The sequence below is a fragment of the Oncorhynchus clarkii genome, chromosome 21 (genome assembly GCF_045791955.1).
Source record: "Oncorhynchus clarkii lewisi isolate Uvic-CL-2024 chromosome 21, UVic_Ocla_1.0, whole genome shotgun sequence".
Lineage (NCBI taxonomy): Eukaryota > Metazoa > Chordata > Actinopteri > Salmoniformes > Salmonidae > Oncorhynchus > Oncorhynchus clarkii.
The window spans coordinates 47601962-47616720 of NC_092167.1; the positions used below are offsets into that span (position 1 = coordinate 47601962).

At 44.8% G+C, this 14759-nt stretch overlaps 2 protein-coding genes across 2 annotated transcripts; one reads left to right on the forward strand and one right to left on the reverse strand.

Annotated features, from left to right (window-relative positions):
- The first annotated feature begins 3422 nt into the window (after window positions 1-3422).
- On the forward strand, window positions 3423-11178 carry LOC139379242 (uncharacterized). The gene is made up of 12 exons (XM_071122041.1): window positions 3423-3442; window positions 3741-3869; window positions 4536-4783; window positions 5145-5310; window positions 5720-5921; window positions 8157-8287; window positions 9028-9161; window positions 9251-9405; window positions 9469-9675; window positions 9972-10066; window positions 10316-10440; window positions 10907-11178. Exons 1-12 carry the CDS (start codon window positions 3423-3425, stop codon window positions 11176-11178), a joined length of 1884 nt encoding a protein of 627 aa, XP_070978142.1.
- Window positions 11179-11665: 487 nt separating this feature from the next.
- LOC139379492 (inhibitor of growth protein 2-like) lies at window positions 11666-14387 on the reverse strand. The gene is made up of 2 exons (XM_071122309.1): window positions 14123-14387; window positions 11666-12861 (listed from the first exon to the last, which is right to left on the reverse strand). Exons 1-2 carry the CDS (start codon window positions 14265-14267, stop codon window positions 12143-12145), a joined length of 864 nt encoding a protein of 287 aa, XP_070978410.1. The 5' UTR covers window positions 14268-14387; the 3' UTR covers window positions 11666-12142.
- Window positions 14388-14759: the final 372 nt, after the last annotated feature.

A 14759-nucleotide genomic window follows, 5' to 3' on the forward strand; every position in this document is an offset into this window, starting at 1 on the left:
CTGAGACGTGGTTAAGGAAGAGTGTTTTGAACACTGATGTTAACCTTTCTGGTTGATAACCTTTTTCGGGCAAGACAGATCTTCCAAAGGTGGGGGAGTGGCAATCTTTACCAAGGATCACCTTCAATGCTCGGTTGTCTCCACCAAGTCTGTCCTCAAACAATTTGATTAGCTGGTTTTAAGTATTAAACTTTCAAATTGCTCTTTGTTGACTGTTGCTCGGTGCTATCGTCCTCCATCAGCACCGGCCTGTACCCTACCCGCCCTAAGCTCGCTCCTGGCCCCTTACACCAAGTCTGAATTTGTCTTGCTTGGTGACCTAAACTGGGACATGCTTAAACCACTTGACCAAGTGAAATGGGACTCCCTAAATCTTTATCAGATTGTTACCAATCAAACAAGGTATGACTCCAAAACACCCAGAAAAGGCTACTCTTCTTGATGTTATCCACACAAATAATCCTGATAGGTACCAGTCTGGTGTTTTCTGTAATGACCTTAGTGATCACTGTTTTACAGCCTGTGTTCATAATGGCTGCTCAGTGATATTCACTTGCTAAAAAAAATAAAAAATGAGCAAGCCTTCCTTCATGAACTGGCCTATGTAAATTGATGTAGAATCAGCGTCTGTCGAAGACGCTTGGATCTTCTTTTTTGATATTTTCAGTGGTATTGTTAACAAACATGCCTCCATAAAGAAAATGAAAATGAAAAACAGGTTTAGCCCCTGGTTCAACTGTGATCTTGCAGAGTTACTCCACCTCAAGAGTTTCATTTGGCAAAAGGCTCGGCACACGCAAACTCAGGCTGACTGGCTCTCGTTCAGGCAAATGATAAATAAGTGCACTCAGGCTATCCGGAAGGCCAAAGTTAGTTACTTTAAGGAGCAGTTCTCTCTCTGTGGGTCTAACCCCAAGAAGTTCTGGAAAACGGTTACAGACCTGGAGAATAAACCCTCCTCATCACAGCTGCCCATGTCCCTTAATGTTGATGCGGTTGTTACTGACAAGAAGCACATGGTTGAGCTCTTTAATCACCACTTCATGAAGTCAGGATTCCTATTTGACTCAGCCATGCCTCATTGCCCGTCCAACATTTCCTCATCTCCCAGCCCTTCTAATGCGACTATCCCCGATGCTTCTCCCTCTTTTTCCCCTGCCCCGCTACAAAGTTTCTCCCTGCAGGCAGTCACTGAGTCCAAGGTGCTAGAGGAGCTCCTGAAACCTGACCCCAAAAAAACATCTGGGTCAGATGGTTTAGACTCTTTCTTCTTTAAGGTTGCTGCCCCTATCATCGCCAAGCCTATCTCTGACCTTTTTAACCTGTCTCTCCTATAGGGGACGTTCCCATTGCTCGGAAGGCAGCCACAGTTCGTCCTTTATTTAAAGGGGGAGATCAAGCTGATCCTAACTGTTATAGGCCTATTTCTATTTTGCCCTGTTAATCAAAAGTGTTGGAAAAACGTGTCAATAATCAACTGACTGGCTTTCTTGATGTCTATTGTATTCTCTCTTGTATGCAATCTGGTTTCTGCTCCGGTTATGGATGTGTCACTGCAACCTTAAAGGTCCTCAATGATGTCACCACTGCCCTTGATTCTAAGCAATGTTGTGCTGTTATTTTTATTGACGGCTTTTGATGGCTTTGATAGGCTTTTGATACGGTAGACCATTCCATTCTTGTGGGAGTATTGGTGTCTCTGAGGGGTCTTTGGCCTGGTTTGCTAACTACCTCTCACAAAGACTGCAGTGTATAAAGTCAGAAAATCTGCTGTTTCAGCCACTGCCTGTCACCAAGGGAGTACCCCAAGGCTCAATCCTAGGCCCCACGCTCTTCTCAATTTACATCAACAACATAGTTCATGCAGTAGGAAGCTCTCTCATCCATTTATATGCAGATGATACAGTCTTATACTCAGCTGGCCCCTCCCTGGATTTTGGGTTAAATGCTCTACAACAAAGCTTTCTTTGTGTCCAACAAGCTTTTTCTACCCTTAACCTTGTTCCGAACACCTCCAAAACAAAGGTCATGTGGTTTGGTAAGAAGAATGCCCCTCTCCCCACAGGTGTGATTATTACCTCTGAGGGTTTAGAGCTTGAGGTAGTCACCTCCATACAAGTACTTGGGAGTATGGCTAGACGTTACACTGTCCTTCTCTCAGCACATATCAAAGCTGCAGGCTAAAGTTAAATCTAGACTTGGTTTCCTCTATCGTAATCGCTCCTCTTTCACCCCAGCTGCCAAACTAACCCTGATTCAGATGACCATCCTACCCATACTAGATTACGAAGACATGATTTATAGATCAGCAGGTAAGGGCGCTCTCGAGCGGCTAGATGTTCTTTACCATTCGGCCACCAGATTTGCCACCAATGCTCCTTATAGGACACATACTCCTCTGTAAACTGGTCATCTCTGTATACCCGTCGCAAGACCCACTGGTTGATGCTTATTTATAAAACCCTCTTAGGCCTCACTCCCCCCTATCTGAGATATCTACTGCAGCCCTTATCCTCCACATACAACACCCGTTCTGCCCGTCACATTCTGTTAAAGGTCCCCAAAGCAAACACATCCCTGGGTCGCTCGGTCTTTTCAGTTCGCTGCAGCTAGCGACTGGAACGAGCTGCAAGAAACACTCAAACTGGACAGTTTTATCTCAATCTCTTCATTCAAAGACTTAATCATGGACACTCTTACTGACAGTTGTGGCTGCTTTGCGTGTTGTATTGTTGTCTCTACCTTCTTGCCCTTTGCACTGTTGTCTGTGCCCAATAATGTTTGTACCACGTTTTGTGCTGCTACCATTTTGTTTGCTACCATGTTGTTGTCATGTTGTGTTGATACCATGCTGTGTTGTCATGTGTTGCAGCCTTGCTATGTTGTCTTAGGTCTCTCTTGTCGTGATGTGTGTTTTGTCCTATATTTATATGTTGCATGAGGTCTTTTGCCTTTTGGTAGGCCGTCATTGTAACTAAGAATTTGTTCTTAACTGACTTGCCTAGTTAAATAAAATAAATATATGGCAGGTTGCTGTAACAGGGAAAGAGTTTGACAGCTGTGTGTGCAGACCACATTTTAATTACTGTGCTTCCAAATATTATTTTAGAAATACTATTTTAAATAAAGTTCTAACAAATGTATGTATTTCAATATAGGTATTTTAGTACTTGAGAATTCAGAGGTCCATATGTAGTCATGACTAACTCTACAAAGCTACTGCTGTGTTCTCACAGGACTGGCATTGTTAGGAAAAATAGCTAACAATAGCACTTTTTTTTTTTAAATAGGACATTTTTTAAAAACAGTGAAACCTTAAATAAACCCTGTTACTGTGTTTACAACCGTACAGCCCTTTGAAGTGGAGACGTGGCCAGTATCTGGAAAGCTTTCTATGGTCTATTTGCTATTTGAGTAAGGTGATGGGTCTGGCTGAGGCTGGGTCTGGCTGAGGCTGGGTCTGGCTGAGTCTGGGTCTGGCTGAGTAGCCAAGGCAGTGTCTTGATGGGCCTTTAATAGTCTGTGGGTTCCTCTCTGTTTTCTCACTCACTTTGTCTGGCTTTTGCATTCTCTCTCTCTCTCTCTCTCTCTCTCTCTCTCTCTCTCTCTCTCTCTCTCTCTCTCTCTCTCTCTCTCTCTCTCTCTCTGTCTTTGTCTTTGTCTCTGTCTCTGTCTCTCTCTGTCTCTCTCTGTCTCTCTGTCTCTCTGTCTCTCTGTCTCTCTGTCTCTCTGTCTCTCAGGTCTGGAGGTCAGGCAGCGGTGCTTAGTGCCAGAGGGGGGGCTGTGTTGTCTGTCCTCAGAGCCCAGCATGGTGCTGCCTCCATACAAGGAGTGGAGATGACCAATCAGTACCTACTGCTCTTCTGCAGGTATCTGTTTTATATATTTAGAATGGTGTGGGCGTACCCCAAAAGCAGAATGGTGTGGGCGTACCCCAAAAACAGAATGGTGTGGGCGTACCCCAAAAGCAGAATGGTGTGGGCGTACCCCAAAAGCAGAATGGTGTGGGCGTACCCCAAAAGCAGAATGGTGTGGGCGTACCCCAAAAACAGAATGGTGTGGGCGTATACCGGTCATTAAAAATATTCATAGGTGTAGACAGCTGATTGGCCGGCTCAGGCAATGAGCCAACATGTCATGTAATATGTTTTTTTCTCTCTAATTTATGCTTTGGCCACAAATACGAGTAGGCCTTTAGGTATGAGTTAACACAATATAAACTTTTAAAAGGAAGATTTTCACTCGACAGTTACTTTAAGTGCAAGTATGCATCCCCTCCATTAAAGATAACCCTATGTTATGCATTACAACCCAGAATGCATAGCTCATAAGGCATTATATATGTGTGTGTGTGTATAATGCCTTATGAACAGAGTAGTCATAAGTGCTTCTGAAAAGTCTACCACGGCATCATAATCACATTATCATATTAGATGTTTTATTAAAGAAACAGACCATTGCTATTCATAGTGCACCTGCCTATGTTTATGCCTCCCTCCCTCATCCCTCCTCCCTCATCCCTTCCCTCCTCCCAGGTACCCTTACAAGCGGGACAGTGAGATCATTCATATTGAGCTGTACAGCACGGCCAGTTTCAAGTACGAGCGCTCCATCCTGGGCTGCAGCCAGGACGACATCTCCCAGGTCACCGTCAACCGGACGGGGACGCACGCCGTGGCCTTCTGCCCCTCCCCCCGCACCGGCATCACGCAGGTCGTGACATGGAACCTGGAGACAGAGGACCACAAACACATCGCCCGTTTCCCCGGGATACTGACTGCAGGTTAGTAAGAGCGGTTGGGTGGAGACTTACAGGCATTGGTTGCTCTCTTGGTTGACTGATTGGAAATCGGTTAGAATGTGGTGGAGTAGGAGACTGTTCAGAAAAGGCTTCAAGTTCATCCGGGCATTATCTTGCAGTGTTTGTGTCTAACGGTGGCGAGACTGCTGTGGATTCATAAAAAAAAGCCCAGGGAATAAACATACCACCATTTAATTCACATGACATGACCTATCAGTGAACTCCGAGACTAACATTGACATTGACAGACACAAACCGTTTACTTTTGATGCTAAATTGACATTGAGTTTTTCGTTCAGGAAAACCATTTCCTATTGGTCCTCTCCCCTCCCCCTGTCTGTAGGTGTGTGCTTGGAACTGCGGTTCTGTGTGGGCGTGTGCAGTGGGGAGAGGTACCCAAGGCTGTGGGACCTGTCCTCCAGGGTCAACGACCAGACCCTCACCTACAATGTCCACAAGGTGAAGAGGGACGGCACAGAAGAGGTCATCCTCATGGGGAAACGCCCACGGTAGGTCTTTATCAACAATCTTCAATTTACAGTACTATTATTATCTCAATAATATTAGGATTAATATTCTCTGTGCTATTTACTGTATTGTTTAAATAGTACTGATAATAGTATATTCAGACATTATTGGTTTCTTTTAACATCATCATTTCTTTTAACGTCATCTCAATAGGCTAAATTGCTATCCTCCTCCTCCTCCATATTCACTGTTCTATTTACACAGCATAGTTGAGAAGTGTACATACCCACTGGGGTTTTGCTCCTCCTGCCCAGCTCTTTCACATCATTGCCAGTTGAAGGAGATGAGACAAGGAGGAAGGAAGCCACTTTAGATTATTGAGATGCACCCTCATATGCATCTGCTTTGATGCCTTGCTCTTTCCTGGGTCTCTTCTCCCTCCGGTGACAGCTACGCGGTGTGCAAGTCCCTACGGCCTGGCACGGTACGGGTCTGGAACCTGGCCAGATCCAGGTTCTCAGGTCGACCTGTCAGAGTGGAGCACGGTCTCTATGGCAACACCGACGTGGCCTTGGCCCACGACCTGAAGCTGTACATCCTGACAGACAGAGGGACGGCCACCTTCACAGACACCCCCTCGCCCATATTCCAGGTCACCGGCTTCCCTACTTCATGTATCAGTTAGCCTGGGATCCATACTGAATCCACTCTGATCTACGCTGTTCTTTCACTTCACGGTGACACTTGAAGTCACCTCATGAGTTGACAGTAGCATACTTGTAGTGACATATGTGCATGTGACTGCTTATAGCAGGGTTCCCCAAATGGCGTGGTTTTATTTGGCCCCCCAAGTTTTCTGAGCAAAAAAAAAAACTATATATATATATATATATATATAGTGGGGAGAACAAGTATTTGATACACTGACGATTTTGCAGGTTTTCCTACTTACAAAGCATGTATAGGTCTGTAATTTTTATCATAGGTACACTTCAACTGTGAGAGACGGAATCTAAAACAAACATCCAGAAAATCACATTGTATGATTTTTAAGTAATTAATTTGCATTTTATTGCATGACATAAGTATTTGATACATCAGAAAAGCAGAAATTAATATTTGGTACAGAAACCTTTGTTTGCAATTACAGAGATCATACGTTTCCTGTAGTTCTTGACCAGGTTTGCACACACTGCAGCAGGGATTTTGGCCCACTCCTCCATACAGACCTTCTCCAGATCCTTCAGGTTTCGGGGCTGTCGCTGGGCAATACAGACTTTCAGCTCCCTCCAAAGATTTTCTATTGGGTTCAGATCTGGAGACTGGCTAGGCCCTCCAGGACCTTGAGATGCTTCTTACGAAGCCACTCCTTAGTTGCCCTGGCTGTGTGTTTTGGGTCGTTGTCATGCTGGAAGACCCAGCCACGATCCATCTTCAATGCTCTTACTGAGGAAGGAGGTTGTTGGCCAAGATCTCGCGATACATGGCCCCATCCATCCTCCCCTCAATACGGTGCAGTCGTCCTGTCCCCTTTGCAGAAAAGCATCCCCAAAGAATGATGTTTCCACCTCCATGCTTCACGGTTGGGATGGTGTTCTTGGGGATGTACACATCCTTCTTCTTCCTCCAAACACGGCGAGTGGAGTTTAGACCAAAAAACTATATTTTTGTCTCATCAGACCACATGACCTTCTCCCATTCCTCCTCTGGATCATCCAGATGGTCATTGGTAAACTTCAGACGGGCCTGGACATGTGCTGGCTTGAGCAGGGGGACCTTGCGTGCGCTGCAGGATTTTAATCCATGACGGCGTAGTGTGTTACTAATGGTTTTCTTTGAGACTGTGGTCCCAGCTCTCTTCAGGTCATGGACCAGGTCCTGCCGTGTAGTTCTGGGCTGATCCCTCACCTTCCTCATGATCATTGATGCCCCACGAGGTGAGATCTTACATGGAGCCCCAGACCGAGGATGATTGACCGTCATCTTGACCTTCTTCCATTTTCTAATAATTGCGCCAACAGTTGTTGCCTTCTCACCAAGCTGCTTGCCTATTGTCCTATAGCCCATCCCATCCTTGTGCAGGTCTAAAATTGTATCCCTGATGTCCTTACACAGCTGTCTGGTCTTGGCCATTGTGGAGAGGTTGGAGTCTGTTTGATTGAGTGTGTGGACAGGTGTCTTATATACAGGTAACGAGTTCAAACAGGTGCAGTTAAAACAGGTAATGAGTGGAGAACAGGAGGGATTCTTAAATAAAAACTAACAGGTCAGTGAGAGCCGGAATTCTTACTGGTTGGTAGGTGATCAAATACTTATATCATACAATAAAATGCAAATTAATTACTTAAAAATCATACAATGTGATTTTGTGGATTTTTGTTTTAGATTCCGTCTCTCACAGTTGAAGTGTACCTATGATAAAAAATTACAGACCTCTACATGCTTTGTAAATAGGAAAACCTGCAAAATCGGCAGTGTATCAAATACTTGTTCTCCCCACTGTATATATTTATTGTTGGACATAATAGACTGAAAACACTAAGAAATCAGCTCCCAAATTATTTTAATTTAAGAAATCTGTTCCCAAGTATTCCCATGCATAAGAGAGAAACGTGATCGTATACAAATGTAATCAAGATTTGAAATTATTATGTTTTAGTCAAACATTAAATCTGTTTGGGCTTCAATTTGCCGTCTACAAATGATTTGTAATCATGTTCCGGCCCCCCGTCCATCCGCTCTAGAAAAAAAACGGCCCGCGTCTGAATCTAGTTGATGATCCCTGGTCTATAGGTTTTAGCCCGGGTCTCCTACAAGCAACAAGACTGTGTTAGCCCACTGAGCTAAACGCCTAGTCATTCATCTTCTGTTTCACTTGACACCGTAGACTCTACTGGTCTATGACCTGATCAAGAGAAGCTACGTGAGGAGACAGTCTGGTCTCTACATCGTCCCCTGTCCCCGACACGAATACAGGCTTCTGGAGGGGCAGCTACTTCTGGGTCTGTCTGAGACGAGGTGAGAGCGATTTGGTTACTTGAAACAAGCACCAGCTAACTTAGTCCACTACCTGAAACACCACACCCCAAATAAAGTCCCTCTGTGCCAGTTACTCCAGATAAATAATACCTTCTAGCGTCCTAATTGTCTCATAGCTTAGCGTTGTTGTGTTCATTGTTGCCCCTAATACATTTTGCCTCATTGTCATGAACTGCTTTTGGGATGTGGAAGGCTAGAGCTTTTTCATTGTCCAGACCCTGTTTCATTTGGACTGTTGGGAGGTACAGGGATCATGACCTGTTTTATTTGGGACTGTGGGGAGGTACAGGGATCATGACTTGTTTCATTTGGACTGTTGGGAGGTACAGGGATCATGACTTGTTTCATTTGGACTGTTAGGAGGTACAGGGATCATGACTTGTTTCATTTGGACTGTTGGGAGGTACAGGGATCATGACTTGTTTCATTTGGACTGTTAGGAGGTACAGGGATCATGACTTGTTTCATTTGGACTGTTGGGAGGTACAGGGATCATGACTTGTTTAATTTGGACTGTTGGGAGGTACAGGGATCATGACTTGTTTCATTTGGACTGTTGGGAGGTACAGGGATCATGACTTGTTTCATTTGGACTGTTAGGAGGTACAGGGATCATGACTTGTTTCATTTGGACTGTTGGGATCACGACTTGTTTCATTTGGACTGTTGGGAGGTACAGGGATCATGACTTGTTTCATTTGGACTGTTGGGGGGTACAGGAACCATCTGATTTTGTGGGACCTGGAGTCTGGGTATATCAAAGGGAGGATGAAAGCATCCCACACAGAGTTTCTCCTGTCCAGCAACACCGTCAGAGACAGACAGTCCCAGATACCACCAAATGAGACCCCAGGTAACAATACCAGAGACCAATACCAGAAAAGTTGTGCACGGGGATCTAGCTAAGCTATTTGACTACTATTTGGTGACTATTTCCTCCAGCTCTAGTGATGCCCTGGGACAGGCGGACAGAGAGCCACTCTGCTAAGTGTAGGAGGCTGGAGAAGGAGGATCAGAGGGAGAAGGAGGAGCAGCGCAGTCTAGACAGGGAGAAATACAACTCCATAGACCAGTACCTTCTCAGTGGGGACCAACAGGTAAAATGTTTGTTTGTGTTGTGATGCGATGTATCTTCATTCCCCTGATCCCCTCACTACCAGGTGGTGGTGTGCTCCTATTTCTCCCACCACCTCAACGTTTTCAGCGTGGGCTCCCAGGACCACCTCCACACCCTGGAGGATAGGACGTCCCTGCTGATCCTCCACACCGCCGCCCTCACACACCCCGGGGGACACCTGGTGCTGGCCAACTACAGCCAAGCTCAGCATATACCTTACCTCACCCTCTGGGACCTTCAGAAAGGCACGGTATGTACACTCTTAGAGGAAAGGGTTCATCAGCTGTCCCCATAGGAGAACCCTTTTTATTCTAGGTAGAACCCTTTTGAGTTCCGTGTTTAACCATCTGTGGAAAGGGTTGTACGTGGAACCAAAAAGGGTTCTTCAACGGGTTCTAGAGATAACATTTTCTTCTGAGTGTACAGCATAAAGCCAGATTCAAATAGCTTTATTGTCCATCTGGGATCAGTGACAACACTATTTTACAGTACACTGGCTAAATTATTTGACGCCCCCAATTATTGTATTTTTTACACTTGTGAAAGGTGAGGAAAAGATTGAAGAACGAGCCAGGAGTCTGTTGTGTGGCAATCACAGATGATGCCAGCAGAGTCGCCTTTGGGATCAGCGGATGTAACAAGTAATACGTTTCAAAATGACACGTCACTCATAACATCTCCGAGTCATTTAAGTTCCATATCTAAACATATGGTCTGTCACAATGAGAAGGCTCATGCCTTTATGGTCTGTCACAATGAGAAGGCTCATGCCTTTATGGTCTGTCACAATGAGAAGGCTCATGCCTTTATGGTCTGTCACAATGAGAAGGCTCATGCCTTTATGGTCTGTCACAATGAGAAGGCTCATGCTTACCTCTTCTCCTGATTAGGCTTAAAGTGTGGGATCCCTTCAGGAGGAATCACAAGACTATCTCTGGCTACGCCAGCCTGAGACTAGGAGGATCCAACCAGCTTTATATCACTGAGGGAGGAGCCAAAGCCATTCTACTAGCAGGTAGAGGACAGAGATCACTTTAGATTTGCAGCTATCTTTCCCTTTTATAGAAAAGTGAGATAATTAGGTTTCTCTGTGCACAAAGATATTGGCAACCTTGCACAAGTCACTATTTCTTCTCAAAATAGATGTGAAAAAACAACATGGTTTTCAAATATGCACAGGACTCAAAACAAATATTTAAACTCACTTCAAAGTAAAAAATGATCTGGACTAAATTATCCCAAAGTCAGATACATTTGGCTGGAGGAAAGTCATCCTCGACAAGTGTAATTGATCCTACTTGTGGTAAGTTGCAGGTGCCATTCAACCAGTTTTGAAAAGTGCAACGGTGCCACTATATTTGAGCGCATCGATAAGGGATAGTGGTGAGTGGAACAGGGTGTTCACAAACAACTGATAGAAGAATGTGTGTTTACACTCAAGTGAAAGTAGAGTGACAATTCATGCTGTTTTATTCACACAGGTGAGCTGAGCCTATGGGACTTGGAGGCCTGCAACGTCCTCTCTGTCCTTTCCCCAGATGCCCACGTCCAGTGTCTGACCCTCCTTGGAGGAGACAACAGTAGCACCCTACTGTTGGGCCTTAGCCACAGCCCCGCCCTCGTCGCAGTCAGGCTGACGTCACAGGGGGTCGCCGTGGCAACCGGCTCCAGGGACGAAGACGTGTTCTCGGAGTCCAGTAGTAGCGAGGATGAAGACGAAAAGGACAGTCAGACACATGTAGGACTTGAGTAGAGTTTGTTCAGGAACTTCATGTTATGAGTATTTGGAGATATCCTGACTTACCGAGACACTTCAGCCTTCGAACAGGATGACCTGATAAGTAGAATGTGAAGTGTGTATATATATATATATATTTTAAAAAAGACAAGGATTGGTGATATAAAATAAATGCTACATGCTATTACACTAGTTTGACAAAGTATGTAGAATGTCAACACAAACATGAAATACCATTCTGACGGTGCCCCCAATCATCATCATCATCATTATATAGCAAAGCAAAGTGCTGCACCTGAGGATGGTCAGTTGAAAATGAAATCATAAAATAACCTAAAAATGTGAAGTATCGTGTCAAATCCCAGCTCAGGTAAGTACTTCACATAAGGCTGAAACAGAGCAATCTACCCCTCCATCTGCCATACAAATAAAAATGTAGCACAATGAACAATTTAGCCCCATCTGGTAGTGACCAAATCAATGAATCGAGACTTGTTGATTTGGAACATATTTATTTTTTTAAACTGCATAAGAAATGAAACTTACTGAATTGAAAGAAAGGGGGCGAACATAATGCATTCATTTTCACAAAAAAAGAGGACATCATTCAGGTACATTACATCAAGTCAAAATGGCCAGTAAGCCAAAATATGCTTTTTGAGTTACTTTAATTCCATTCTGCCAAGTGTTGAGTAACACGATAGAACCCAGTAGATGGCAGCTTTAGGCTTCTTAAAGTCAACATCTGGCTTCCCAGAATAACCTTTAGGCTTCAGTGTGGGTCCACCAGTATGGTAACAGCACCAGTTCAGTATTGGTCAAATCCTTTATTCTAGAGTAGGCGCTGCAGGACAAAAAAGTGTTTCGATTGTGCTCTCAAAACTTCACAACATTTAGTCATACCTTGAATGACTTACTTTGACAAACTCAACCCTCAGTTCGGCAATGTTCCCGAGAGGAAAGAGAGGACATGTCACAACTACCTGGACCTCCTGTCCTTTTTGTTCTTATCCAGGCTTTTGTCCATAGTCTTTTCGTTGTCCCCTCTGCACTTGGGACAGAACCACTTCCCCTTGGGTTTGTAGGTGAGCCCCACGCAGGAGAAGTGGAACCACTCGATGGGGCACGCGTCGTTATCGCAGCCAATCATCTCGCCGTAGGACACCTGCTCACACAGGCAGTAGGTGGGCTCGTTGGGGTCGATGGTGAATTCCACAGGCGAGGCGCCTCGCTCCTGCTTGGCCTTGCGCTTCTTCTTCTTGGCAGACTTTGACCTCTTCTCCCGCGGCTGCAGGGGCAGTTCGTCCGCCGGGTCATCCATCACCGTTCCGTTCCCTGAGGCGTGGTTGGCGTCGCGGCTCTCGCTGTTGCGCTGACGTCTCGGCCGGCGGGCGGAGGAGCGCTCCGCAGGCGTGGACACCGCCGCCTCCTGAACGGAACCGGAGCGCCGCTCGGTGACGACCCGCTCCCGCTCGCTGGCCTCGCTGGGCTCCTGGAGACAGAGGGAGTGGGAGTCCATCTGGCGGGAACGGTTCTCTACCAGCTCAGTCATCTGGGTGACCACATGGATCTTCTCGTCACCCAGCTCCTGGCTGCTGATGAGGGCCCGCTGCAGCTGGATCTGAAGCCTCTTACGCTGTGCCGCGTCCCGCTCTCCCTGGTAGCGCTCATAGACATCGTCGACCTCCTTCAGGACCTCTGCAAAGCACACACAATGACAAGAGTTCAATGTTAGGATGGGTGTCTAATGCAATTGTGGAGTTACTATTGAGTTGAGAAATTTGCATTGGGAATTACAATCCTATCCGACGCTGTGTCAGTCAGAGGAAACTTTTACATACTCAGTGATGTTCCTGGTAGGAACAGGGGGCAAATGCATTACAAATTTCCCTTTTGTGCACCATTGTATGCATATTTTATTGTTGCTGAAAACTGTAGGAGCACTGAAATCAGCTGATGTCAATCTGACAAACGAGTAATAAGATGGAAGATATTAGAATTTATAGATTCCTTACTACTTCCGCATTGGTTTATATTCAGGAAGTGATGACACTTTCTGCCTGATCAGGGGTCGTCACTAGTTGCCACAAAGTCATAAACCCCGCCTGTTTCTACATTGGTCTTGAAAACCTAACCACGCTGCTAACATTTATGCCTAACCTTAAATACTAAAAAGCGAATTTGAGTTATGAATTTGTACGATATTGACAATGGTAACTAGTGACAGCCCTGGTCAGGGGGTTGTCCCTCTGCTTGCTAAGTGGATCACACACACACACGACTACAACAACACTTGGGGCGTACAACTGTCAGACGAAGTAACGTTACTGGCACAACAAAAAAAAATGAGACATTTTTTCAGCTCGTAAATGAGACATTTTCATCACCGGCGGATTGCAACCACGACCATCCGTTTAACTAAGCTGAGTTAACGTTACTCCGAATATAACATTTGCTAGCGAGCAACACCGTCGACCAAAAACAAACAAGTCAACATCCCTTGCATAGTAAACATTAAAAATATACAAAAAACGCATGCAAATGAAAAGAAAAGGTTTGACCAACTCTTGGGTAAGCCGCTAAACGACACAAATAAACACCCCGTCTTGCCAAGATGGCTGATCTGTGGTTATCAATCTCATTGCTATCGAGGCAACTCGGACCTCACTTCGGAGACGTTGTTTATGGATAACAAATTGAAGGCATACATAACTACTCGATGGAAGAACCAAACGTTATATTTCAGAAAGAAAAGGGGGTGGGGGGTGGGGGGGGGGAGTTTAATACTAGCTAGCTAATGTTAGCTAGTTGCTAATGTATGGAGTATTAACATCAGCTAGTTACTGTAGCTGTCTAAAGTGACTCCGGCACTGGTCAATACAACACACTCTTTTTATACGATTTTATCGTCATAACTCTTAAATAAAACCACCAAAAACAACGAAAGGATAAACAATACCTTGATACTTTGAGTCAATTTCTCGTAGCAGAGAGACGTTTCTTTGTATATCCAAAGGCAGGGATTCAACACATTCCAAATAATCTTCCACATAGCTGACGAGTTGCGACTTTTCTACGTTTGGGTAATGATTATGACCTAACATTGTTCCACCGATGCATCGAGACAAAAAAACATGTACATAGATTTGAGATGATAAAAAAAAAAAAAAAAAAATGTATCTAGCTAGTATGGTTTGTAATGGGCAGTTCCATCCGCAAGGCGAACTGCAGCACTTCACTTCAAACAAAACTGCACCCACTGCGCATGAGCGAGTATATTCCTTTTATGGCAATGCATCGCATTTTCACATTTTTTTACTTGACGGGATGGGCCATTCATATTTCTAGCTTTTGGATTGGCTGTGAGCATGTTTCATTTGACGTGATGGGCCATCCATATTTCTAGCTTTTGGATTGGCTGTGAAACATTTTTACTTGACGGGATAGGCCATTCATATTTCTAGCTTTTGGATTGGCTGTGAACATTTTTTTACTTGACGGGATGGGCCATTCATATTTCTAGCGTTTGGATTGGCTGTGAACAAGACACTGATTTGTCGCCACAGTGTTTTAGGCTGCAATGTTACGTTTGTCAA

What these genes read in the sequence shown, in the direction of transcription:
- LOC139379492 (XM_071122309.1), bottom strand. Translation starts at nt 14,267, where the DNA reads ATGTTAGGTCATAATCATTACCCAAACGTAGAAAAGTCGCAACTCGTC. An exon ending in AATTGACTCAAAGTATCAAG is followed by an intron (nt 12,862 to 14,122) that starts GTATTGTTTATC and finishes TGTGCTTTGCAG; the next exon opens with AGGTCCTGAAGGAGGTCGAC.
- LOC139379242 (XM_071122041.1), top strand. Translation starts at nt 3,423, where the DNA reads ATGGGTCTGGCTGAGGCTGG. An exon ending in TACCTACTGCTCTTCTGCAG is followed by an intron (nt 3,870 to 4,535) that starts GTATCTGTTTTA and finishes CCCTCCTCCCAG; the next exon opens with GTACCCTTACAAGCGGGACA. An exon ending in CCCCCTCGCCCATATTCCAG is followed by an intron (nt 5,922 to 8,156) that starts GTCACCGGCTTC and finishes TTGACACCGTAG; the next exon opens with ACTCTACTGGTCTATGACCT.